Source organism: Rhinopithecus roxellana, chromosome 19 (assembly GCF_007565055.1).
Source record: "Rhinopithecus roxellana isolate Shanxi Qingling chromosome 19, ASM756505v1, whole genome shotgun sequence".
Lineage (NCBI taxonomy): Eukaryota > Metazoa > Chordata > Mammalia > Primates > Cercopithecidae > Rhinopithecus > Rhinopithecus roxellana.
The window spans coordinates 47249167-47275959 of record NC_044567.1 but is presented as its reverse complement, the minus strand read 5'-3'; the positions used below and the strand labels follow the sequence as shown (position 1 = coordinate 47275959).

At 43.5% G+C, this 26793-nt stretch overlaps 1 protein-coding gene across 1 annotated transcript in view; it reads left to right on the top strand.

Moving 5' to 3' along the window:
• GLP2R (glucagon like peptide 2 receptor) overlaps positions 1-26793 on the top strand; it is a 67978-nt gene that overhangs the window by 17189 nt on the left and 23996 nt on the right. Inside the window, exons 4-9 of the mRNA XM_010358266.1 lie at positions 238-359; positions 12233-12339; positions 15165-15318; positions 18289-18448; positions 19489-19549; positions 20366-20435. Of these exons, the coding sequence (XP_010356568.1) occupies positions 238-359; positions 12233-12339; positions 15165-15318; positions 18289-18448; positions 19489-19549; positions 20366-20435 (674 nt within the window). The remainder of the gene's footprint in view (positions 1-237; positions 360-12232; positions 12340-15164; positions 15319-18288; positions 18449-19488; positions 19550-20365; positions 20436-26793) is intronic.

The following is a 26793-nucleotide window of genomic DNA, read 5'->3' as shown; positions in this document are numbered from 1 at the left end:
TCGAACTCCAGAGACTTTGGGTAAACACAGCAGACATTAGCAGACCATGGTGTGTTACAAAATTGAGAAGCTTCCATGTTTTTCCTTCCATCCCAAATAAACATTGAGGATGTTAATGAGCCCCCAAAAGGGGAAGTGAAAATCCCTTGTCCCTGGGATTTTCCACAGCTCTGTGGCATGCTCAGGGGAACGGGCTGTGCGTTCTGACCTTTCCTCCAGAGCTTTGTTTACTTTCAGAGAGCTCAGGAAGGGCCTACAGACACTGTTTGGCTCAGGGGACTTGGCAGACGATAGAGAACGCCACGGATATTTGGCAGGATGACTCCGAATGCTCCGAGAACCACAGCTTCAAGCAAAACGTGAGTTTGCTCAGCTCAGTGAGGAGGCGTCCAGGGTCCAAATCACCCTCCTCCGGGACACCCCAGTGGCCTGCTGGCTCCAGGGGCCACACAAAGAGGCTTCTCCCAGCGCCTCTCCCCCGGGAAGCTAAGGAAGGTCCTGCAAAGCAGCAACCCTCATGGCGGCCATGGAATTTCTTCCACTAACTAGGCTGACTTGCAAAATCCTAAGAGAAGTCAGTCTTCCAGGGTCGATCCTGGCATTTGCATTTGCTGTTCCCCATCCTGGAGCACCTGTCCGAGCTCCACTGTGGCCGGTTCCTTCTCACCATCCAGGGTTCAGTCCAAATGTCTCCTTCAAAGAGAGATCTTCCAGGATCACCTAATCCAGAGGGTGCCCTGTGTGGTTACTTTCCTACCACATCCCCCCAACCCACCACCCACAACTTTGACCCCTTTATGGCGCCTGCCCGTCCCTGAAATTCTCACATGTTGCCTATTTGTTATCTAGCCCTCTCGCCCCAATGTAGATCCACTGGTGACAGAGGACTTGGTGCCTCGAGGGGGTGGCATGGCACAGGGTCTAGGGTCAGACAACCCTATTTCCATTTCAAATAGTAAGAATGTTAATGAGCCCCCAAAAGGGGAAACGAAACGTCCCTTATCCCTGGGATTTTCCACAGTTCTGTGGCATGCTCAGGGGAACATGTCTGTGTATTCATATCCAGACTCTGCTCTTTCTGGCTGTGAACCTGGTGCAAGTTACCTCATCAGCTTGGGCCTCTGCTTCCTCATTCATGCCACAGGGGTCATATTTGCTGCATGTGACACTGTGAGGATTTAGTCATCAGACATCAGTTTCTTAGGAGAAAACCTGATACACGGTCAGCACGGTCTATGCAGGCATTCCTGCCCTATCCCCAGGGTCTACCACGGTGACTGGTCCGCAAGTCCCCATGGCTTCCCAGGAAAGGTTCTTTGGATGAACAAAAATCCATGCTTCAAACTTCTCTCCACGTGTGTTCTTTCCAGGATCCTTCCGCACCATGCTTTCTCGCTGGGCTCTTGCTCTTCTCCCTGAGGACCTCCTGTTTGTCCAACATCTGCTCACTTTCCTTCAAAGCGTAGTGCAAGAGGCTGCACAAAGCAGAGGAACAGGTGTTTGGGGATCAGACAGATATCTACGGCCACACCTTGGTTTCTTTCATTCAGATGCTCAGGCCACACACAGTAATGAAACATCTATGATGGATTAGGTTTTTGCACCAGGCACTGGGAATAAACAGGGGACAGCACGCGGATACTGCCTCCAGGGAGCTCAGAGCCTCGTGAGGTATAGGGACAGTGTGATCGTTGCTGGGAGGGAAGTGCCAGATGCCCAGGGTCAGGGAGGAGGGGGAAACTCATGTAGATGAGGGGCCAGGAAGAGTGGCCCTAGCTCTGCAGGGCGGGAAGGAGATGGCCATAGGAAGAGAGAGAGCAAGAGGGAGAAACACTCCTAGAGTCAAAGAACGCACAGGGCTCTGGGGCCACTTTGAGTGCTGCTGGGCAGGTGAGGTAGGGCCTGAGGAGGACACAGGTGAAGGTGGAAGCCTCAGGAGAGGTAGGTGATGAAGGCCTCCTGAGCCCGGTGAAGGACTTAGGACTTTGCATGTTGAAGGACGGGAGGGACATTACTAACTCATGTGTTGACAGGTTTACTCTGGCAGATTGAAGAGGGGTGAGCCTGTCAACACATGGGTTAGTTATGGAGATTGGAGACTGGGGCCATGCTGGAGGCAGAAGGCAGAGGGAACAGGCAGGAACTGTGGCAGCAACTCAGGCCAGATAGGAAGAGAGCGCCCATGGGGTGGAAGAAGTGGGAGGGTGGACTCATAGGTTTGCCAAGGAGCAAGACGGTAGGACCTGGCTGGTGCTGGAGGCTGTGAGAGGGTAGAGTCAAGGACAACAAGATCGCAGGCTTCTGGCTTGGACCCTTGAGGAGACTTAAAAATGCCCCTCCCTGAGAAGAAGGATACAGGGAGAGGCCTTGCCCTTTGGGTTCTCAATATTTTGCTACATAATTCTTTTTTTTTTTTTTTTTCTTTTCCTGAGACAGAGTCTTGCTCTGTCACCCAGGCTGGAGTGCAGTGGTATGTTCTCAGCTCACTGTAACCTCTGCCTCCCAGGTTCAAGCAATTCTCCTGCCTCAGCCTCCTGAGTAGCTCGGACTACAGGTGCATGCCATCACACCTGGCTAATTTTTGTATCTTTAGTAGATATGGGATTTCACTATGTTGTCCAGGCTGGTCTCGGACTCCTGACCTCAGGCCTGACCTGTCTTGGCCTCCCAAAGTATTGGGATTACAGGTGTGAGCCACCGTGCCTGCTCTTTGCTACCTAATTCTATGCCCTAATTTGAACCTGCAAAACACCCCCACTCTCGGCCACCCCCCAAATTGTGTTGTTTTTTTTTTTTTTTTCCTGAGATAGAATCTGCCTCTGTTCCCCAGGATGGAGTGCAGTGACACGATCATGGCCCACTATAGCCTCTACTTTCCAGGCTCAGGTGATCCTCCCACCTCAGCCTCCTGAGTAGCTGGGACTACAGGTGCACACCACCACATCTGGTATTTTTTGTAGAGACAGGGTTTCACCATATTGCCCAGGCTGAATTGTGGCTTTATTTCATGATTTAGTTGGAATTCTTTAGTTTTCTAAAGTCATTTAAATATTCTCCCATTAAACGTTAAAGATATTGTATACAATAGTTTAAAGTTTGGGGAGGGGGAAGGCAAGGAGTTCAGTTTTAGAAACACTATCCATGTCACTCGTGCCACCTAGCCTCTCTGCAGGCATCTGTAAGATGGGGTTGAAAATACCCACTTTGCAGGCCTAATTGCGATGTTTCAGAGGGTAATGAATGTGGAGTGATCCATCCACCTCCTGGCACACAGTAGGCCTTTGATAGTTGTGATTATTGCATTTCTTTTCTTTTCAGAGTATCTTCCCTGGACCCTACAAACACTTCTCTCCCTCCCTGACCTCTCTGGTTCAGTCCTAGGGCTGTGATCATAGCTTGCTTGACATTGTGAGTTTTTTTGTGTCTGTGACTGCATTGGCTACTTGGTTGGATTGATGTGTGTGTGTGTGTGTGTGTGTGTGTGTAATATTTCATTTGACTTTCAAAACCCAAAAACCTAACTTTTTGTGAAGTTATTAAGGTCAACTCTATTTTATATAGTTTATTATTCTATTTATACATCTAGTAAGTAAAGCTACTTTCGTAGAGGTCCCCGATTAATTTTTGTTGACACAAACTAGTTATTTACATATCCTTTTACATTTTAAGCTGCGTTATTACATTTGATATGCTTTAGACATTTAAACTATGTTAAATAATTGTCATAACAAGAAAATCTTTCTTGTTTTAAAATAATTCTAGTTCACCGAATACATCAAATTTATATGATGAGTCTTAAATTTTCCTAAATATGTCAATACTGTTTTCATCACGGTTTCAACTTAAAGTTGAAAATCAGGTACTCTTTGATGTATTTCATATTGGAATCTTAATACTAACCTATTAGATCCTCTAATATGTCGTATTTTCTAAATAATACCAATTACATATAGATTGTGCAAGTAATTTAAAAAACCGCTATATGAGGGATAGACTGAGGAGTAGATAATGTGACGATACCACATAAAGTTCAATGTTTGTTAGAGGCTGGGTGCAGTGGCTCAGGCCTGTAATCCCAGCACTTTGGGAAGCCGAGGTGGGAGGATTGCTGGAGCCCAGGAGTTTGAGGCCAGCCTGGGCAACATGGCAAAATCCCGTCTCTCTAAAAACAAAAACAAAAACAAAAACAAAAAAAAAAACAAAAAAAAAAAAAAATGAGCTGGGCATGGTGGTGTGCACCTGTAGTCCCAGCTACTTGGGAGGCTGAGGTGGGAGGATCACTTAAACCCCAGGAGGTTGAGACTGTAAAGGAGCTATGATTGTGCCACTGCACTCCAGCCTGAGTGACAGAGCGAGACTCTGTCTCAAAAAACAAACAAACAAAAATAGTTTAATGTTAGAATCTAACTGGTGGATATACAGATGTTCTTCATAAAGTTTCTTTAACTTTGGTGTATGTTTAAAATTTTCATAACAAATATTGAGGAAAAATAAAAAAATTCTATACGTGAATTTAACACAAAACATTCATAAATGTAGTGGTGTGATCAAACCTTGCCAAGATTGAGACACAAAACAAAAACTTTCACACTAAGGAGACAACCTGGCCCAAGAAAGGAGGGGTTTCCATCTCAGGAGACATGGTTGCCTATAGACCAAGATTTGTTTGTTCTGTTTATCAATACCAATGGTGCAGGTGTAATGTTAGCAACAGGCTCCCTGCTTCCACCCATGAAGAAAGAAAGGCTATGATTTGTTAACACTTGCCAATTTCAGTGGCATTAATGACCCCCCCATGGTCAATTTCAAGCTATCAGTGTGACCACAGAGTATGCACAGTAGCGCAGCGTTAGACATGTTTCTCCTCATGCAGATACAACAGCAAAAATAACCCCAGTAGCACTGAACATGGACGTGTAGATATGTAATTAGGAAGTGATGAATTTTGAGTATTTATTGCTTTTATTCTGAATATAATTTATTCATTGCAATTTACATCATTTAATTTTTTTTTTTTTTTTTTTTTTTGAGATGGAGTTTCACTCTTGTTGCCCAGGCTGGAATGCAGTGGCACAATCTCGGCTCACTGCAACCTCCGCCTTCTGGTTTCAACTGATTATCCTGCCTCTGCCTCCCAAGTAGCTGGGACTACAGGCACCCATCACCACACCCAGCTTATTTTTGTATTTTTAGTAGAGAAGGGGTTTCACCATGTTGGCCAGGCTGGTCTCGAACTCCTGACCTCGTGGTCTGCCTGCCTCGGCCTCCCAAAGTGCTGGGATTACAGGTGTGAGCCACCACGCCCGGCCATCATTTAATTTTTAAGAATGCTCGTGTTTTACAACTGGTTCCCTGAAAATTTGCCAATCAGTTCTCGCAAGCCAGGATGACCATATCACTGGGTCTACTAGGGTGATTGTATTCACTCTTGCCAACAAGTTGAGCCCCAGGTTCACGTCTGTTAGAGGAGGCCGATCGTATTCAGGTTCAACACGTTTCATAACCTAGCTATTTGCTGTAATGGGAGCCACCTGGCTGGGGCTCTGTTCCTTCAGAACCTCATGGGTGTTGGCATGTCCTTGGCTCCCTTAAGTGTATCCTAATCTTCCATCAAGGCTCAGTGGCTCATAACTATAATCCCAGTGCTTTGGGAGGCTGAGATGGGAGGGTTACTTGAGGCCAGGAGTTTGAGACCGGCCTGCACAACACAGCAAGATTCCATGTCTAATCTTCCATCACACATGAAAAATCTTCAACTGGATCCTCCATGTCCTCAGGGAATTCTTTCTGACCCTCTTACTTTCCTACTGGATTTGAGTTAACAGAATTCTGTGATCCTTATACGGTTTTACTGTGTGAGAGGTCACACCTCTGAAAGGGATCAGAAGGACACCTGTAGTTGGATTAGATCTGGTTTATCTCAAGAATTTGACTTTTTTCACACCAAAGTTATGCTAGTGGCAGGCCTTGAATTAGGCAAATTGTGTATATATATTTTTTTCTCCTGGGCTGCAAACTGTTTGAGAACAATGACAAAGTCACAGTCATATTTGAATATCACCCCCAAACCTCTGACCTACTGCTGGGGTGCACAGTGGCCTTTGCATACAGTAGGCACTTAATAAATACTACATGAATGGCTTCACAAATTCTGAGTCAGTTGGTCTGTGGTGGGGCCTAGCCATCAATACTAGTTCCAAAGTTCCCCAGATGATTCTAATATGCAGCCAAGGTTGAGAACCACGAGTGTGCGGACACAGTGGCACCATCCCCAAGTCAGCAAATGGGGAGCACTAAGCAAGATTTGAAAACTGTACTTTTTTCAAAGACAGGAAGGAAAGATTCTCTCTTTGGGAAAGTGAGGACAAGGGCATTGCCTCCTCCCCTCTGCAAATGGCCACATTTCCAAGAATTCAAATACTTAACAAAAAAAACAACTTCTGGCCATGTTTACCTGTGTTTCTAATAGAGGGTTGAAATTTTGCCCAAAAAAGGCCAGTGTTAGTAAATCTTTGCCCTTCAGAGTTTTGGCAAACAAAATGTTATGTTCTTTCAACTAATGAGATGCTGGGGGTCCTTATGCATATTAAATGGCACTATTAAAGGAGATTTGTGTGTGTGTGTATGTGCACACATAAGCATTAACAAGTGTGTTTAGATGACTTAGTATGAAATTATGTTTAATGGAATGAAATGATTATGCCTTATGTTGTCCTTTAAAAAGTACTTTTTATTTTTAAATACATAATTTAATACATATGAATTGATATATCTGTATATAATTTTAATATATGGTATATAATTTTAATAATGCATTTTAATTTTCAGTATAATTTATAATAGAGCCATTGATTATATGATTTTTACAACATTTTATTTTGAAATTGAAACATAGAAAAATTTAAAGAATAATATAGTAGACACTCATATACCCACTATTTAGATTCAAAATGTAATAACGTTTTGCCACATTTGCTTTCGCTCTGTTTCTCCCTTTCTGAAATATTTAAAACTAATTTGTAGACATCATGAGATTTCACCCCCAAATTCACTGGGTACCTCCTAAGATTAGGGACATCATTCTACACAACTGCATTACCATTATTTCAACCAAGTAAAATTAACAGTGATTTTTATCACATGGCCTATTTCATCCATATTTAATATTTTTTCCAGTTGCTTTCCCAAACTTTTATAGCTTTTCTGCACTGTAAATATTTATCTCTCTTTTTTACAGCTGCATAGTATTTCACTTAGCATATCCACTAGTTTGTTCAGCCACTGTCCTATGGCCATCTGGGTTTTTTCCAATATATATATATATTTTTGGGGGGGACAGAGTCTTGATCTGTTGCCCAGGCCAGAGTGCAGTGGCATGATCTCGGCTCACTGCAAGCTCCACTTCCCGGGTTCATGCCATTCTCCTGCCTCAGCCTCCCAAGTAGCTGGAACTGCAGGCACCCGCCACCACACCCGGCTAATTTTTTGTATTTTTAGTAGAGATGGGGTTTCACCATGTTAGCCAGGATGGCCTCGATCTCCTGAGCTTGTGATCTGCCCACCTCAGACTCCCAAAGTGCTGGGATTACAGGCGTGAGCCACCGCACTCAGCTAATTTCCAATCTTTTATTCCTAAAAGCGCCACAGTGAATAACCTCAGATGTGTGTGTAGGCTAATATTTGCGGCAGTATATCTTTTGGAAGATTTCTAGAACTGGGATCACTGGATTAAAGGCAGATGCATATATAATTTTGTTAGATATTGCCATCGGGGTTATACATTTGCCCTCCCTTCAGCTATGTACGAGAGTACCTGTTTCCTCGTTGGGTGCGTATCACATATTGGTTAGGAAGTTTCTCATAAAGGTGTCTAAGTGATGTAACGTTCACCTGTTGGTACTAAGAGTGAGCTGGAGACCTGATGTTTTGGAGCCTCTAGGAAAGTAGCCAGGTTTTGTTAGAGACCTTAATGTAGAGGACAGTTGAAGAAAATCCTCTAAAGAAATACAATTAAACCAACTGTAGCAGGTGCTTTTGGCGCCCTGCCCACATCCCTCACCCTAATCAATTCAGTACACAGCTGCTTAACTTCTCACCATGAGTGCATGCATTTCTTTGCTGGTTCTCTGGTTCCTGAAGCCCACTTGTTTGTTGAAATTCAGGCCATAAGTGCCATGGAAGTAATGTACCTTGGAAGCCACCTTTAATCAATGGCGGGCAAGATTTGGTATGTTTCCATACCAACTCCCTTGGTCTTGGGGTTAGTTGACTCTGAGGATTCCAGAGCTTCCCCAGTGGGATTAAGCTCCAGCTTCCCACCATAGTAGCTGGCTTGATAACCTACCCTTTATTTGTTCTAACTGATGATTTTTTTCACTTTTTTTTTTTTTTTTTTGGAGGCAAAGTCTCTCTCTCTTGCCCAGGCTGGAGTGCAATGGCTCAGTCTTGGCTCACTGCAACCTCCACCTCCAGGGTTCAAGCGATTCTCCTGCCTCAGTCTCCCAAGTAGCTGGGATTTCAGGCGCCTGCCACCATGCCCAGCTAATTTTTGTATTTTTAGTAGAGATGAGGTTTTGCCATGTTGGCCAGGGTGGTCTTGAACTCCTGACCTCAGGTGATCCGCCTGCCTGGGCTTCCCAAAGTGCTGGGATTACAGGCGCGTGAGGCGCCGTGCCTAGCCAATTTTTTTCACTTCCTGTGCAAACTGCCTGCATTCCAATTCTTGTCTCAGGATCTGCTTCTTGGAAACCCAAACTAATTAGGACACAGACGGAAAAAAAAAAAAAAAAAAAGACATTTCCCCTAATTTGTTCCTAGAAAGCATAAAACACACACGTTTTAAAAATAAATAGGTTATTTAATTAAATGTGTTAGCCTCATATCTCCAATAAAATAAATCATGCTAAATGACACAGTAATGTCTTGATGTGCCACAGAAATAGTCAGTTTAAAGAAACTACACCACTTTGTGTGCAGAAGCACAAAACACTTCTTTACTTTCAAAGTGTTTCATAGTCTGTCTGGAAAGACAAGATAAATGTAAGCAAAGCATTAATGAATAATACAATTGACACCCCTATTTGTGAAACAAACCATAAGTACTTTGACAGTAAGAGTTGACAATAAGCAGAGAGGCATTTGAGGAGGATTTCTTATAGGGGGTAGGTTTGTGCTGGTCTTAGAAGGAAAGATTTAGTTTCAAGGAGAGGCAAACAAGCGCAACTGGAGGTTGACAAGATTATAGGGATCTTGATGAAGTCCATAGAGAATAATTCTAGAGAGAAATGTGGTTGGGATTGATCTGAAAGAGCTCAAAGGTTGCATTGAGAGTTCTGCCTCCAGACCACCACTGCAAAAAATGTTAACAGAGAAAGAAAAAAACATACCACGTAGACATTTTAATCTACATAAAGGAATGAAGAGCACTAGAAATAGTACATATAAAGATAAATGTTTTATCTCATTTAAAAAAATATTATTTAAAGATAAATAAATTTAGTTTTTAAAACTACAAAATATATTAGAAATCAGTAACAGTAAGATGTCTGGAAAAATCCCCAAATATTTTTTTAAAATAACAACATCCTTCGAAATAACCCATAAGTCAAGTAAAAAAGTATAAATTAGTAAATATTTTAACTAAATAAAAATGAAAATATATCAACAATTTTGTGATGCAGCCAAAGCAGTCATGGAGAGAAATGTATAACATTATTATTATTATTATTATTATTATTATTATTATTATTAAAGTTCTGGGATACAAGTTCTGGGAACAGGCAGGTTTGTTACGTAGGTATACATGTGCCATGGTGATTTGCTGCACCTATCAACCCGTCATCTAGGTTTTAAGTCCTGCATGCTTAGGTATTTGTTAGCCTCATATCTCCAATAAAATAATGCCTCATGTCTCCAATAAAGTAATGATTAATTACATTACTCCTATTGTTCTCCCTCCCCTTGCCCCCCACCCCGACAGGCCCCTGTGTGTGATGTTCTCTTCCCTGTGTCCAAGTGTTCTCATTGTTTAACTCCCACTTAGGGGTGAGAGCGTGTGGTGTTTGGTTTTCTGTTACTGTGTTAGTTTGCTGAGAATGATGGCTTCCAGCTTCATCCATGTCCCTACAAAGGACATGACCTCATTCTTTTTTATGGCTGCATAGTATTCCATGGTGTATATGTGCCACCTTTTCTTTATCCAGTCTATAGCATTCTTGTATTAGAAAATAGGAAAAATATCAAGTTAGTGGCCCAACTTCCACCTTAAGAAACTAGGAAAAAAACCTCAGCAAATTAAACTGAAAGTAAGCAAAAGAAAAGAATTAGAAAGGATGAATAGAATTTAATTAAATGCAAGGCAGAAAAATAATATGAAAATAAATAAATAAAACCCAAACTTAGTTATTTAATCTTGGTGTTGATGGTTTTGAGTCTTTTCTATTCTGGTTTGATTTTTGTGCATTTTTGGCTGGAGTATCTCACAGATTTCTTCACTGGTGCTTTTTCTTCAGTTTCCTCATCATCAAAATCATCATCATCTTCTTCAGCATCATCTTCAACACCATCATCTTCTTCATCAGCCACAAGTTTTAATTTTTTCTGTGGAATCTTGCTACCACCTCCAGGGGCAAATTGCTTTCCAGATTATACTTAAGAGTTTCACATTCTCCTTCTCTTCATCTTCTGACTCTACATCTTCCTCCCCAGCTAAGTGCTGTCCACTAATCGGCCCCGAACCACGCTTCAACTGTAAGGCCATGTGTGGTGTGATTTGAAAGCCCCCAACAGAAACCACTGGCTGTACAGACATTTTCAGAGTTGCCAGTGTTACTCTAATTGGACTGCCTTCATATTTCGTTGTCTCTGCAGCAGCAATGTGCAATCGTCCTTTGCACCAGCCCCTAAACTGACCGTTCTTAAAGATAAGTGGTGTTCCTTTTCATCAATTTCTACCTTAAAGGGATCATCTTTGTCACTCTTTAGTTCACAACTGAAAAGATAGTTCTGGGGCCTCAGGGGGCTCATGTTCAGTCCATTGAGTCCTTCATGGGATGGTGGCATGTACTTAGGTGGGGGAGGAGACGGACAGAGGTAAATGATCACTTCTCCAGGGAACAGCTGCGCAGGACGGAATCACACCAGCCAAACTTGATTATTTAAGAAGATCAATAAATTTGGTGAACCTCTAGAAAAATGAACCTTAAAAAGGGGAAGAATTAAAGATGAGAGAGAGAGAAAGTGAGAGAGAGGTCATGAATTACATTAAGAGACATGGGACATCACTACTGATACTTTATAGACATTAAAAGGATAATAAGAGATTTTTATGAATGCCTTTCTGTCAATAATTTCTACATGTTGGATACAATGGATAAATTTTTAAAAGAAACAAGCACAATTTCACTAAAGATGGACTAGATAACCAGAATAGTCCTATATCTATTATTAAAATTGCCTTGTAGTTAAAACTCTCTCACAGAGAAAACTTCAGACCTATGTAATTCCAATATGTAAAGAAAAAATAATGCCAATGCTACATGAACTCTCCAGAAAATTGACAAGGAGGAACTACTTCCCAACTCATCGTAATGATGTGGCCATCGTTAAACAGATGCCAAGACCAGACAAACACATTACAAGAAAACTACAGACCAAAATCTCTCATGAACATAGAACAAAAATCACATTTAATAACACAGAATTTCCAGTAAATTATCCTCTGTTCACAATTAGGCTACCGGAGACTCAGAGAAAATATTGCAATGTTTCATTGAGTCTTCTTCCAAGAGGTCATCTATGAAGACTTACTTCAGACAGAAAACATTCAGACAGAAATCTGGCCCTGTCCTTCAGAAGGAAGGACCCATAGACCCTAGGGACAGTGCTCCCAAGGGCAAAGAGCCCATCTTCATTCCCAAGGCACCCTCTTGTTCTGAACACAATTCCTTTATGATATAGTGGCTCTTGGTGTATCAGTGCTGGGTTGTGGGCCCAGTTACAGGGGTGAGACCCACCATGGGCTCTTCACTTGTTAAGGCTCCTTGGCCTCTGAGATGTACCAGAGAGCAGTCTAAACTACCCTATTTGGGTGTCAACAAGGATTGGGAAGGAAAAGTTTAAAAAAATGTTGGGAGTCCATGCCTAGGCCCTTGGTGGCCCTGGGTGTGGAGCTGGGGGTTGTGGCCATAGTCCCATGGCTTGGTGGTCATGTCTGCTCTTCCTCTGTGTTCAGGTGGATCATTATGCCTTGCTGTCAACCTTGCAGCTGATGTACACCGTGGGATACTCTGTCTCTCTTATCTCCCTTTTCCTGGCTCTCACCCTCCTCTTGTTTCTTCGGTGAGTAGAGCTTCTGCAGACATGTGTTCAGGCAGGTATAGTAGCCCTCCTTCATCTATAAGGGATGTTCTAAGAGTTCCAGTAGATGCCTGAAACCAGAGGTAGAACCAAACATAGTGTTCAAACCAGGGATAGAACCAACCCTATGTTTGGTTCTATCCCCATGTTTTTTTCCTATACATACATACCTGTGATAAAGTTTAATTTATAAATTAGACACAGTGAGAGATTAACAACAATAACCATATTAAAATAGAACAATTATAACGCTATACTATAATAAGAGTTATGTGAATGTGGCCTCTCTCTCTCAAAGTATCTTATTGCACTGTGTTCACCCTTCTTTTGTGATGGTCAGTGTTAGATTTCATCACTTTACTCAGAATGGCACATAATTTAAAACTAATGAACTATTTATTTAATTATTTATGTCTAGAAGTTTTTTGTTTAATATTTTTGAGCTGCAGTGCACCATGATTGACCGCAGGTAACTAAAACAGTGGAAAGTAAAAGTGTGGATAATGGGGGAATTATGGTATTGTGTAATTTGCTGGCTACCTCTAGAAGGCGCTGCAAGACTGGGTTGGATGTGTCATGAATCATCAAAGCTGGAAATGACCTGAGAGAGGATGAGGCCCATCCATCCCATTCTGCAGATGAAGGGGAAGAAAGGGATGGCAATGTCCCAATCAGAGGCATTGAGTCGCCTATGGCCATAAAGCCAGTTGGCTACACAGCTAGAACTTGAACCCAAGACTCCTGACAGCTTTACTTTCTTTGGATTAGACACCTGCTGTGTGCCCGGCCCTGGTGTAAATCCCTAATCACACCCATTACCACCACAGCCCATTCCCACTACAACTCAATCAGAAGCATTCTTTTTACAGAAGAGATTAAGAATCTTCCCCAAGGCAAACAAGTGGGTGGAAGAGCTGGGATTTTAATTCAGGGCCCTCGGACTCCAATTAGCTATCAAATTTAAGTGCTTACTCCTAAACGCATTACATGCATTAGGTCGTTTAAATGTCATCCCCAATTCAAATTAGGATTCATTCTATTCCTAGGAGGTTAGCATTATTATTATCCCCACTTTATACGTGAGTTAATTGAAATATGGAGAGATGAAGTAACTTGCCCAGGATCGCCAGCTGGTGGGTAATGAAGCCAGGATCACAAGCAGGCAGTCCAGGATCCGAGCACTTTCCCTCCCTAAACTTTCAGCATTCCAAAGCCTGAGTGCCTTTTACTAAATCATGTTTTTAGAAATCACCCAAGTGAGACATTTATGGACCCACTAGAAAGCTCTCCAAAGCTGTCTCTTGTCTCAGGAACGTAAGCGGATATAACGTGGCAGAATGAGCATTTGACATAAGTGTAGGAGATCTGGATACCAGCTCCAGAGCATCTCTCCACTGGGCTCTGCTAGCCCTAGGTTGGGCCTCATGTGACTCCTCAATCCTGAGATGTTCTGGAGCTCCTAGGGTAGAGTCATGACTATCTATCCCATTGGGAGAACCATCCTTGAGTTACGGGAGAACTCTGCAGCTTGTACCCACTGATTATCTGTGACCTCCTTCCTCCATGCCCTGTTCCAAAGTCCCAGGATCAAGCCAGGAGAAAATAACTGCCCAGCCCTGTAGAAAGTCACTTCAGCCAAGCCTGGGACAACCAAGTGTCAGTTCTGCCTAAGGCTTGGGGAAAAGTGAGGTCCAGTCGCTGCGCTCAAATAGCCCGCAATCTAGTTAGAAGAATGCATAAATCCTAAGACTGAAGAATCTGCCTCAAGTTCTTTTTGGAAATTAAAAATGTAACAATAGCTCTAAAGCAAAATAAGACAGGGTATGTGCTGCCCAGGGAGCACAGTGGAGGGAAGAGTTCTTTCCTCTGGCGACAGCAAGGATAAATGTCACATCACTCACAAAGAGCCTGCAGGAGACTCCAGGTGTGTAAGGAAGAGGTGACGAGAGCTAACAATTTTCTGGACACTTACTTACGTGCACAGATTGACGGATTTAATCATCCCACAACCCCTGGAGGTAAGTGCTCTTGTTCTCAGAGGCAGAAGAGCCTGGGAGACCTATACTTTGGCCTGAGAGTTTCTGTGTCTGAATCTCAGCTCTACGATTTGCTGCTCTGGGACTTTGGACAGATGACTTCATCCTTCTGCTTTAATTCTTTCATTTATAAAATCAGGGTAATAATGGTGCCTATACCTCCAGTGGTGGTAAGGAGTAAGAATACTCAAAAGTAGCTGCGTATATAAATAATTTGGAACACGGTTGGCATGTTGAAGATGCTTTGTAGATGATAGCTATTTTTTTTTTTTTTTTTTTTTTTTTTTTGAGGCAGAGTCTCGCTCTGTCACCAGGCTGGAGTGCAGTGGCGTGATCTTGGCTCACTGCAACCTCCGACTCCTTGGTTCAAGCGATTCTCCTGCCTCAGCCTCCTGAGTAGCTGGGATTACAGGCACGTGCCACCACACCCAGCTAATTTTTATATTTTTAGTAGAGACGGGGTTTCACCATGTTGGCCAGGGTACTCTCAATCTCCTGACCTCATGATCTGCGCATCTTGACCTCCCAAAGTGCTGGGATTACAGGCATGAGTCACTGCATCTGGCCAGTGATAACTATTATTACTCCCATTTTACAAATGAGGAAAATGAGGCACAGAGATTTAAGGTCACATAATGCAGCAGTCCAGCTCTGCAGCCTATACTATGACCCTCTGTCTTTAGTGAGAGATACACAGACATAAAAGGCATAGGCCTGTTGGTCAGAGCCATTCTTTCCTGAGGGAAGGCATTCGGTTTTCTCCTTGCACAGAAAACTCCACTGCACACGGAACTACATCCACATGAACTTGTTTGCTTCTTTCATCCTGAGAACCCTGGCTGTGCTGGTGAAGGACGTCGTCTTCTACAACTCTTACTCCAAGAGGCCTGACAATGAGAATGGGTGGATGTCCTATCTGTCAGAGGTAATGCCCTTCCCCACTGTTTAAAGTGGGCTCCCCACCTGATGGGTCACTACTAAGAATCAGAAGGCAGGCAGGTGGGACTAGGGAGGGGCAGGCAGGTGGGACTAGGGAGGGGCAGGGGGAGATAAGAGGGTTTCCTAGATTTTCTGGCTAGAGAAGCAGTACATAACTTATCAAAACCACCACCTGCCCAGGTGAAGGAAACCACAAGCAGAAGGGTTCACCATGGCTGCTGTATGTCTTTGGGTGGGAGTTTCTTCATGTGCAAACAAAAGAATTGGACTAGATCAATGCATTTTACAATTATAGCTGGCCGTCTGTATCCGTGAGTTCTGCATTCATGAATTTAACCAACTAGGGATAGAAGGTATTTGGGAACAAAAAGGAAGATTGTGTCTGAACTGAATATGTACGGACTTTTTTTCCTTGTCATTATTCCCTAAACAGTACAGTATAACAGCTATTCACATAGCGTTTACATTGTATTAAGTATTACAAGCAATCTAGCTATGATTTAAAGTATATGAAAGGATGTGCATAGGTTATAGGCAAATACTCCACCATTTTATAGAAGGGACTTGAGCATCTGTGGATTTTGGTGTCCACAGGGGATCCTAGAAACAATCCCCCAAGGATATTGAGGGACAATTGTACTACTTTCTTAAAGCAGCAGTGCTTTTCCACATCGAAATCTGCATCTATTGAGATGGTTTTTCCTTTATCCTGCTAATGATGCAGTAACCTATTAAACTAACCTTGCATTCCTGGAATAAATCCAACTAGGTTTTGACATATTATTTTCTTTCTCCTAAGTTGCTGTCTTTAGTTTGCTAATACTGTGTTTTGTTGAGTATTTCCTTGTTGACATTCATGAGAAAGATTGGCCTATAATGCCTTTGTCAGGTTGGTGATCAAGTTTGTGCTATCTTCTTAAAACAAATTAGAATTTGTTTCCTCTTTCACTATTCTCTGGAAGAATTTATTAAAGATAAGTATTATTTCTTCCTTAAATGTTTGATAGATTGTGCCGATGAAGCATTTTGGACCCAGAGGTTTCTTTATTGGAAAGTTATTTATTTATTTAGAGATGGAGTCTCGCTCCATTGCCCAGGCTGGAGTACAGTGGTGTGATCTCAGTTCACTGCAAGCTCTGCCTCCCAGGTTCACACCATTCTCCCGCCTCAGCCTCCCGAGTAGCTGGGACTACATGTGCCCGCCACCACGCCCAGCTAATTTTTTGTATTTTTAGTAGACACAGGATTTCCCTGTGTTAGTCAGGATGGTCTCGATCTCCTGACCTCATGATCTGCCTGCCTCGAGCTCCCAAAGTGCTGGGATTACAGGCATGAGCCACTGTGCCCAGCCCTGGAAAGTTTTAAACTATGGATTAATTATGAATCTTATATCCAGATTCTATTTCTTCTGTCAGCTGTAGTAAATGAGTTTTCCTAGGAATTTGTCTATTTCATCTAACTGTTCAAATTTATTGGCTTAATATTGTTTATGATATTCTCTTCAGATCTTTTTCAAGTCCATTGGATCTGTAAGAGTGTTCTCATTTTCATTCCTGATATTGATAATTTTGTCTTTGCTCTTTTTCCTACCCTTTGATCATCTTGGCAACAAGTTTCTCAATTGGACCTTTCAAAGAATAAACTTTCAGCGTTGTTGATTATCTTTATTTCATGTTTTCTATTTCATTAACTTCTGCTTTTGTTATTTCCTCCCATGTACTTTCTTGGGCTTAATTTGCTATTCTTTTTCTAACTTTTTTTTTTTTTTTTTTTTTTTTTTTTGAGATGGAGTCTCGCTCTGTCACCCAGGCTGGAGTGCAGTGGCCAGATCTCAGCTCACTGCAAGCTCCGCCTCCCGGGTTCACACCATTCTCCTGCCTCAGCCTCCCAAGTAGCTGGGACTACAGGCGCCGCCACCTCGCCCGGCTAGTTTTTTTTTTTTTTTTTTTTTTTTTTGTATTTTTAGTAGAGACGGGGTTTCACCGTGTGAGCCAGGATGGTCTCGATCTCCTGACCTCGTGATCCGCCCGTCTCGGCCTCCCAAAGTGCTGGGATTACAGGCTTGAGCCACCGCGCCCAGCCTTCTAACTTTTTTTTTACATGATCCTTAAAATAATTGATAATCAGATTTTTGTTTTTTAAAACATGCACTTAAGGCTATAAGTTTTATTATATAAGGTTTGGTATTAACCATATACTGTAAGTTCATGCAATATTTTCTTTACATTTGGCTAAGAAATACTTTCTACTTTCTGTTTTATTTTTTCTTTGATCCATGAATTGCTTAGAATTCTATTTTCTAATTTCCAATTGTGAAAATTTTTTAATTATTGATTTTAGTTTAATTGAACTGAGGTTAGAGAACATACTCTTCAGTGTTTCCATTAGGGCAATTGCTGATGGTGAATTTTCTACATTTTTGTCTGAAAATGTCTAGAATGTTAAAGAGGAGGCTGGCCTTGAAAACCTACATGAAGCCCTCCTTCCTTCACATTTTGATATTACTGCCAGCCTCCCTGAGATGGTCAGCAAGGGTCTGGGAGAGACCAGAGCAAAGAAGGAGGGGGCTGGGCATGGTGGCTCACACCTGTAATCCCAGCACTTTGGGAGGCCGAGGTAGGTGGATCACAAGGTCAGGAGATCAAGACCATCCTGGCCAACATGGTGAAACACCATCTCTACTAAAAAAATACAAAAATTAGCTGGGTGTGGTGGCACACGCCTGTAATCCCAGCTACTCAAGAGGCTGATGCAGGAGAATCACTTGAACCAGGGAGTTGGAAGTTGCAGTGTGAGCCGAGATCACGCCACCACACTCCAGCCTGGTGACAGAGTGAGACTCCATCTCAAAAAAAAAAAAAAAGGAGGGGTTGTCCCTGGGAGGTCCTTCTCCCCCTGACTTGGAGTCAGATGCAGGGGAGCCTGGACTCACCCTCAGGTGTTTTGTCTTCTGCAGATGTCCACCTCCTGCCGCTCAGTCCAGGTTCTCTTGCACTACTCTGTGGGTGCCAATTACTTATGGCTGCTGGTTGAAGGCCTCTACCTCCATGCGCTGCTGGAGCCCACAGTGCTTCCTGAGAGGCGGCTGTGGCCCAGATATCTGCTGTTAGGTTGGGGTGAGTGACCTGACCTCCAGCCTCCTCTCTTGGGGATCCATCAAAACATGGGAGCCCAATGGAGACTTTAGTTGGACTTAGAAACCTAACTGGAGGTTGCTTCCGGGACATATAAATCCTCAAGGACAGGAAGCCTTGAAGAGGGGTGTGTGTGTGTGCACAAATGTGCATATATGCACAGGTGCTATAGGTCCAACAGCCCAATGGACACATTCAAAAATTGAGAAAGTCTGGTGGAATCTGATGATATTCCTCCTACCCTGTCCCCAACTGTATTAGTCTGCTTGGAACGTCAAAACAAAATACCAGTGTAGTTTAAACAACAGACATTGATTTCTTATGGTTCTGGAGGCTGGGAAGTTCAGCATGCTTGGGTTCTGGTGAGGGCTCTCTTCCCATCTTGCAGTCAGCTGCCTTCTTCCTGTATTCTCATATGGTAAGGAGACAGAGAAAGCAAGCTCTCTGGTCTCTTTTTATAAGGGCACTAATCCTGTCATGAGGACCCCACCCTCATGACCTCAGCTAAACCTAAGTACTCACCACCAAAGGCCCTGTCTCCAAGTTCCATTGCATCGGGGGTAGCGCTTTAACATATGACTTTTGGGAGGACACCTATATTTAGTCCATAATACCAGGTCTTCAAGAAGAGGTTTTCTGATTAAAAGTAATATGACCAAGAGTATCCAGATTTGGACCCCCTACCTCCACAAACCCTTTGGAGAATTTGGTGCTGCAGGATTCAGAGGAAATAACCTGGGCCAGTAATTCAGGAGATTTGGGTTAATACCCTCAGATTTATTCTCAGCTGCTTTGTGACAAGTATCAGGTTGCTTTCCCGTTCTGGGCCCTGGTTTCTTGGGTGGTAAAACAATGGATCGGCCCTGTGCCACTCTAGGTCTCCCCAGCTCTCACAGTCCACAACTCCATGATGTTAGGTTTGATGTTTTAACCACCTGTGGTTAGCCCCATCAGCTGTGGTATGAGGCAGGCAGGTTTGGCCAACCAACTCCTAACTACATTTGCCCGTGTTTTCTCCGCAGCCTTCCCTGTGCTGTTTGTTGTACCCTGGGGTTTTGCCCGTGCACACCTGGAGAACACGGGGTAGGTAATTTACCAGGTTTTACTCTTTCATGAGCCAGTAATTCCCAGGCATGCCTAAATACAAAGAATTACATCATTTTACCAAAGAAAATATCCATCTCTTCTCATTTTGGCCATCTAGAATATTCTTAGGAATGGGAGATAAGATAATCAAAGATCTTATAGCGATTAGTTTATTAATTTAGTTACACATGCAAATTAGCTCAAAGATGCTGTGTAGGTTAGCGGCAGCCCTGGATATGTAAGGGCAAAAATACAAGAATGGTTATTGCAGCATTGTTCATAGTGAGAAAAAAAAAAAATAGAAAAACCAAACAAAAAACCACTGAATGCTGGTCAACATGGGAATCATTGAACAAACTATAATATACCTATATTGCAGAATATTATGAGACTACTTAAAGAAAAACAAGTTAGTTATTATGAACTTTTAGGCACTGATTCTCCACAGCGTATTTTAAGCCTATTGCTGAAACGTATATGGTGTGATCCTGTTTTTTTCCTCCAAATAGCACACACACGCAAAAACTACGTATTTAGGAATTTATGTTTGTATGAACATGGAGGAAAATTTTGGAAAGATTTACACACTAGGCTGTTACCACTGAAGAGCAATTTAATGTTAAGGAAAGTAAACGGTACCAGTGCTAACAGGAAGGGATTTTAGTTCTCTCTTCTGCGGCTCCCACCCCTCGGGGGAATGATTGGCGGGAAGTAGGGCTTGAGTGCAAGCATCCTTCTTCCAGACAGCATGAGACTTTGACTTTCAACCTCCTCTTGTTTTTAAGTCTTCTTCTGCCTGCTCTTTGACCTCAGGTGCTGGACGACAAACGGGAATAAGAAAATCTGGTGGATCATCCGAGGACCCATGCTGCTCTGTGTAACAGTAAGGACCATTCCATCCACCTCTTTGTCTCTGAGCCTAGCAGCCCACTCCCGTCCCCCAGATTCTCTGATTCCTTGAGAGAGAGAGAAGCTGAACTAGGAGCATTTTCTGCTGAATGAGAAGTTAGAAGTTTCTTGCTCTGGTTCAGGACCTCAATTTGGAGTTACGTTGTAAGCCTCTTTCCCTCTGGGTCTTCAAACTATGTAAAGAGACCTGCAGTCAGCTCTGTGGTCCTGTATTGAAGGGCTGAGATGTGTGCAAGGCCCCGTGGATACCGATGCCTTTAGTCATGGAGGAGCCCAGAACAGCAGGGGTATCGGCTTATATCCATCCACAGGAGGGAGGAAGAGACTAAGGGAACGTCTTTTAGAGGAGGAAAACACACAATTAATATTAACCCAAAATTGTGATGCAGATTAGAATCAAGACATAGATGCTACTCTGAGACCTTAGGGAGGAGGGACCTTTAATCATAGTGGTCCAGAATATTCTGGATGGAAAAGGATGGCCAACCCAGAGTCAAAAATTCCTTTAGATAGTAGAGTATGAGGATGAGATCTGTCAAATCTCACTCTAGCAGGAAGGAGCAGGAAGTTAGCAAACACTGGGAAGGGTTAGCAAGATCCCAGACGGAGGCAGAAAGTATCCCTGCCTAGACACAGCACCGGGTGCCCGCCAGGCGTTGAACACTGCCTGTTGTTCTCTGTCCACCCTGTTCCCCAAGGCGTTGCTGGATGATCTGTTTTTGCCATTTTATGTAAATAATCTGGCATTTGTGGTACCATGAAAGAAAAGGCTAGTTTTTCTAGGGGAGTGTCAAAACTTGTCAATAATAGAAGGCAACTCTCTGTCTAGACCTGGGTGTGACCTGGAGGGAAAAATGTTCCTAGAAGTGGTGGGAAAACAGAGTGTGAACAGGCCTGTGTCACCTCTAGTCTATGAGGTGGCACGAATGCTGCAGTATCTTCCCTCCCGTCACTGGACCTGCAGCTGATAGTGTCCCAGATGAGGTCTGGGCACACACACCCCACACATGGCGTGCTTAGCCCTGCCACATCCCCCCGCCCTCCACAATCCTCTCTCCAGCCACACTGCCCAGCTGGGGTCCTGTCTGGACACCTCCACCACTGTCTCAGAAACATTTATTAAGCACCTCTGCATGCCAGCTCCATGTGTAAGTGCTTTGTGTATGAGTGTATGAACTCATGTAATCTTCTCAACCAGCCTATGAGGATATGCCATTCTTAGGTTTATTTTACCGGTGAGCACACTGAGATGAGAAATTACTTGCCTAAAGTCATAGAGCCAGTCAATGGAATATTGGATCTCAGCCCAAAGGGGTGACAGCTGGTACTTTTAACCAAACACTGTGAAGCTTAAAAACTATTTACTGCCTCCAGCCCCCCACGCCTGCCACACTGAATGCTGCAGGCTCTTTTGCATCTTAGTACCTTGGTTCAGACTCTCCTGTGGTTCCAACTCCTTCCCTCGCCATCTTCTCCACCTGGTGATCTGTTCCTCATCTTTCAAGTCTTGGGTCAGGCATCTGTCTCTCTGTGCTGTTCTACCTGGATGCTCACCTCACAAAGTAGGAATGGCCACACCCTCCTTTGTTCCTTCCCAGATCCTGTGCAGGCTTCTGCTCCAGCCCTCGCCAACACCATTTCAAGTGTCTCTTTAAAACCTGTTTTCTGCCCCTGTAAACCCCATGTTCTGATCATCCTGGCAGCCAGCCCAAGCATAAGGTGGGTTCTTGAGAAACATATTCAGTGGACACTCACGGCCTGCACTCTGGACCCTGGAAGGTTCTTGCTAGCCAGGCAGAACAAAGCAGGATGGAAGCCAGAAGCCATCCCTAGGAGAGCGTTCAGGCATGGTCCAGCTGGGTCCCTAGTGTTTACTTGCAGTCTTCTAGAAGCTGTACCAATGATTCTCAAACTGGGTTCCTCTTGGAATCCCCTGGGTGTCTTTACAAATTCTTTCTGCCTGAGTCCCACCCCGAGACATTTATGTTTCATTGATCTCAGGAGTGGCCTGAGTTGAAAAGCGTGTTGCTTCACCCTTGCTTTTCAAAGGATGGTCCTCAGACCGGATAGCATCAGCATCACCTTAGTGCTTGTTATAAATTCAGGTTCTTCAGCCACATCTCTCAGGCCTGCTGGATGCGAATCTGCATTGTAACAAGCTCGCCAGGCTTTGGATGCACATTAAAGTTTATGAACCTCTTTGTCTACACCTGGAGTTCTCAAAACTGGCTGTGTGTTCGAAACATCATGGTGGCTTGTACCCCAGACCTATGACATCAGAAATTCTGGGAGTGGGACCCAGGCACTGTAGCTAGGCACAGTAGTTCTTTCTTTCTTCCTTTCCTTTCCTTTTCCTTCTTTCCTTCTTTCTTTCTCTCTCTCTCTCTCTTTTCTTTCTTTTCTTTTCTTTCTTTCTTTCTTTCTTTCTTTCTTTCTTTCTTTCTTTCTTTCTTTCTTTCTCTTTCTTTCTTTCTCTTTCTTTCTTCTCTTCTTTCTTTCTTCCGTTCTTTTCCTTCCTTCTTCTTTCCTTCTTCCTTCTTCCTTCTCTTCCTCCTTCCTTCCTTCCCTTCTCTCTTCCTCCCGTCGCTCTTTCTTCCCTCTCCTTCTCTTTCCTTCCTTCCTTCCTTCCTTCCTTCCTTCCTTCTTCCTTCCTTCCTTCCTTCCTGCCTCCTTCCTTCCGTCCTTCCTTCCTTCTATCTTTCTCATTCTCCTTCTCTTCCTTCCTTCCTTCCTTCCTTCCTTCCTTCTCTCTTTCTCCTTCTCCTTCTCTTTCCTTCCTTCCTTCCTTCCTTCCTTCCTTCCTTCCTTCCTTCCTTCCTTCCTTCCTTCCTTCCTTCCTTCCCTCTCACTCTCCCTCTCACTCTCCCTCTCACTCTCCCTCTCTCTCTCTTTCCTTCCTTCCTTCCTTCTTTCCTTCTTTCTTTCCTTCTCTCTCTCCTCTCTCTCTCTCTCTTTCTCTCTCTTTCTCTCTCTTTCTTTCTTTCTTTCTTTCTTTTCTTTCGAGAGAGGCTTGCTTTGTCGCCCAGGCTGTACAGCAGTGAGATCCTGGCTCACTGCAACCTCTGCTTCCCGGGTTGAGGCAATTCTTGTGCCTCAGCCTCCCTAGTAGCTGGGACTACAGGCGTCCACCATCACACCTGGCTATTTTTGTATTTTTAGTAGAGATGGGGTTTCACCATGTTGGTCAGGCTGGTCTTGAACTCCTGACCTCAAGCAATCCACCTGTCTCAGCCTCCCAAAGTGCTGGGATTACAGGCATGAGTTACCGCACCTGGCCCACTGTAGTTTTAAAATCCCAAAATGATCCTTGTGGACAGCCAGGGCTGAAACTACTGCTTTGGACCTTGCTTTGGCCTTCTATGGCTGGCTGACTCACGTGCTAATTTCCCTTGGTGCTTCCTAGCTGGGACAAGAGAACATGCTCTATCTTCTCACTTTGGATAAAATGACCTTTACATGCTGTTGCTTCTATGACTCCAGTCATGGTCAGCTCTACTGAAATGGCCACTCTCACCTTAGCTCGCGGTGGACTCCTTATCTTCCCATTCAGACCTCTCCTGCTCACTCTACCCAGAAAAAGGCTCCACAACCCACCTACCCAGGCACCCAAGCTGGAAAGCTTGGTGTTCTCCTAATTTCTGTCCTCCTCCTCCCTGCAACATCTATTCAGACTTCAAGTCTTGTCAATTCTTCTTCTAAAGATCTCTCCAAGCCATTTCCTTCTCCTTAATCCCTTGGTCTCTGCTCTTCTTCAGCCTGTTGTGATTTTGTTTGTTTTTGTGCAGACCTCTGCAAAAACCTCCTTTTTGGTATCTCTTCTTCATTCTTGCCCCTGACAATCCATCCTCTTGTTGCAGCCCGAGTGATCTTTTTGGAGTAAAATTTGATTATGTCTCTGTTCTACTCGACTGTTTAATGGGTCACTATTTCCCTCCGATCTGGTTCTAAATTCCTTAGAGTAGAGGCATTCCCTCTCTACTCACCTAACCAGAAGTGCCCTCTGCTCTACTTGTATGGATACATTTAAAGTTCTCCAAATCCACCATGGTGTTTCCCTCCTCCCATGCACACATAGGCCTCAAGTGCCTATTGGATGGCCACAGGTCTGCCTGATAAACTCTCTTTCTCCTCGGAAATTGAGTCCTTTATTAATCTCTCTATCCCCCATCCCCCAACACCCTGCAATTGAAAGAGCTCAACAGGCACGCCTAGAAGGGAATCTTTCACAATCACCCGCAGCTTTTAGAGAGGACATTGCTTAACTATTGTTGTCTGTGTCTACAGGGACTTGGACAAGAGGAAATGGGCTTGACGAGAAATAGGAACATTCCCCTTGGTCACAAGGAAGATATTTAACCATGAACTTGTAAAACACTGACATAGACCCCAGAGAAAGGCATTAGATCTTCATCTCTATCAGTTTCTAAGAAGATAATCTGTCCTGAACAATAAGGAGCTAAACCTGCTGCCCTCCCAACCTGCACAGCTCTAGGATTCTAGGATTCTGTGCATTGGTTCTAGGGCTCCCTGGAGAGTGGAATTTATGTGTTCCACCAGACATGGAAGGGAAAAGAAAGGCCATGCAGAAAGAAGTGAAAGAGCCAGGCTAGGAGTCAGGAGTCTGGGCTCTGTGACTGACTTGTGATGTGTCCTTTAGCCAAGTGAGTTGGTCTCTCTGGGTCCTCTGTTTCTTCATCTATAAAATCAGTCTTGAACTAGACCAGTGATTTTCAACCAGAGGAGATTCTCACCCCTGGGGACATTTGGCTATGTTTGGAGACATTTTTAATTGTCATGACTTGGGGATGGGGGTAGGAGGAGAGTGTTGCTACTGGCATCTAGTAGGTGGAGGTCAGGGATGCTGCTCAACACCCTACAACACAAAGGACCACCCCCAGAACAAATAATTATCCTGCCCCAAATATTAAGAGTGCTGACATTGAAAAACCATGGACTAGACAGTAGCTGCACATTAAAACAACCTGGGGAGGATTAAAAAAATACCCAGCCTGGACTTACCCAAACTGATAGAATCAAATCTCCTGCCATGTAGAGCTTCCTTAGCACTGGAATCTCATTCAGCCACTCTCTTGTATCTTCCTTTAGCGTTCATTGAGCACTTTCACTGGGCTTGGCTTGGTGCTAGGTTATTTCAGAGTTTCTATCCTCTAGGAACTCAGAATTTAATAGTTATAATTCTGAGACTCATCAGACTACAACTGAACCAATATCTACCTTCATTTTTGGTCATATGACCACATGTTACAATTTTCCACTGATCTGAGCAGACATAACCCCAACTCTAAAAGAGAATTCCTTAAATCACAATGTGGAAGGAACCTGGATTCCTGAATGACTGTATGGAGCAGAGCTCCCTCCACTGCACTAGACTGTGACATAACAAATAAAATAAATAAAATAAAATAAAATAAATAAAATAAATCTCTATTGTGTTAAGAAAAAAATAATAATTCTTTGGCCCCCACATATATCCTATTTAAACTGAAGTAAGAAAGAGTAACAATAATCAAGACTGAGCTAGTAGCACTTGGCATTTCTAGGTACTTAATAATTTTCTTTCAACTTGGTCAAATTTGAGCCTGGGCCGTATTTTGGGGAACATGGATCAGAGGCTTCTGAGGAAAAGCCAACTGTGCATGGTGAACAAAGCACTGGGACTAAGGAGAGTTTCCCATCCCAGGGTCCGGCTCTGTGGTGAACATCCCTAGTTATCATAGCTGGATCTCTCCCATCATCCCCTAGACTGGATCTGCATTTGCTGACCAGCATCTGGGTTGACACAAGTATACAACATGCTGGAAATCCAGATGCATCAACAAACTTCATTTACTGCTTTGTTGGTACAAGGTTGCCTGTGTTTCAGAAATGACCATAATGTGGCAACCTGAAGAATCCAGATGCCCTTTGGGTCTCTTGCCAGACAGAAATTGTAGAATTCCCACCTCTTTCTTTGTATCAGACTTCACTACTTCACCTGTCATCTAAAGTGTACATTTAGAGTTGAATCATCTTGAAACCTGGCATATTCTTACAGCCTAGCCTCCCTGGCCCTCAGTAGAATATTGGTAAAGCCTTGATCAGTCCTGCTCCAGGACAGCCTTACACAATAATTACATTACGCAAGGTCATTCTATCCATACCCTGCTCCCTGCAGTTAACAGACCCATTGAAATGGCTGTTTTGAGCTCACAAATTGAATGAACCATCTGTTGACTTTATGAAGTCATAAAGTCAAAAGCCTGCATTTGCTATTGTTGAATCTTCCGTGGTAGCCTCAGAACTTGGCAAAGCTGATACACTGGTAAAATTCA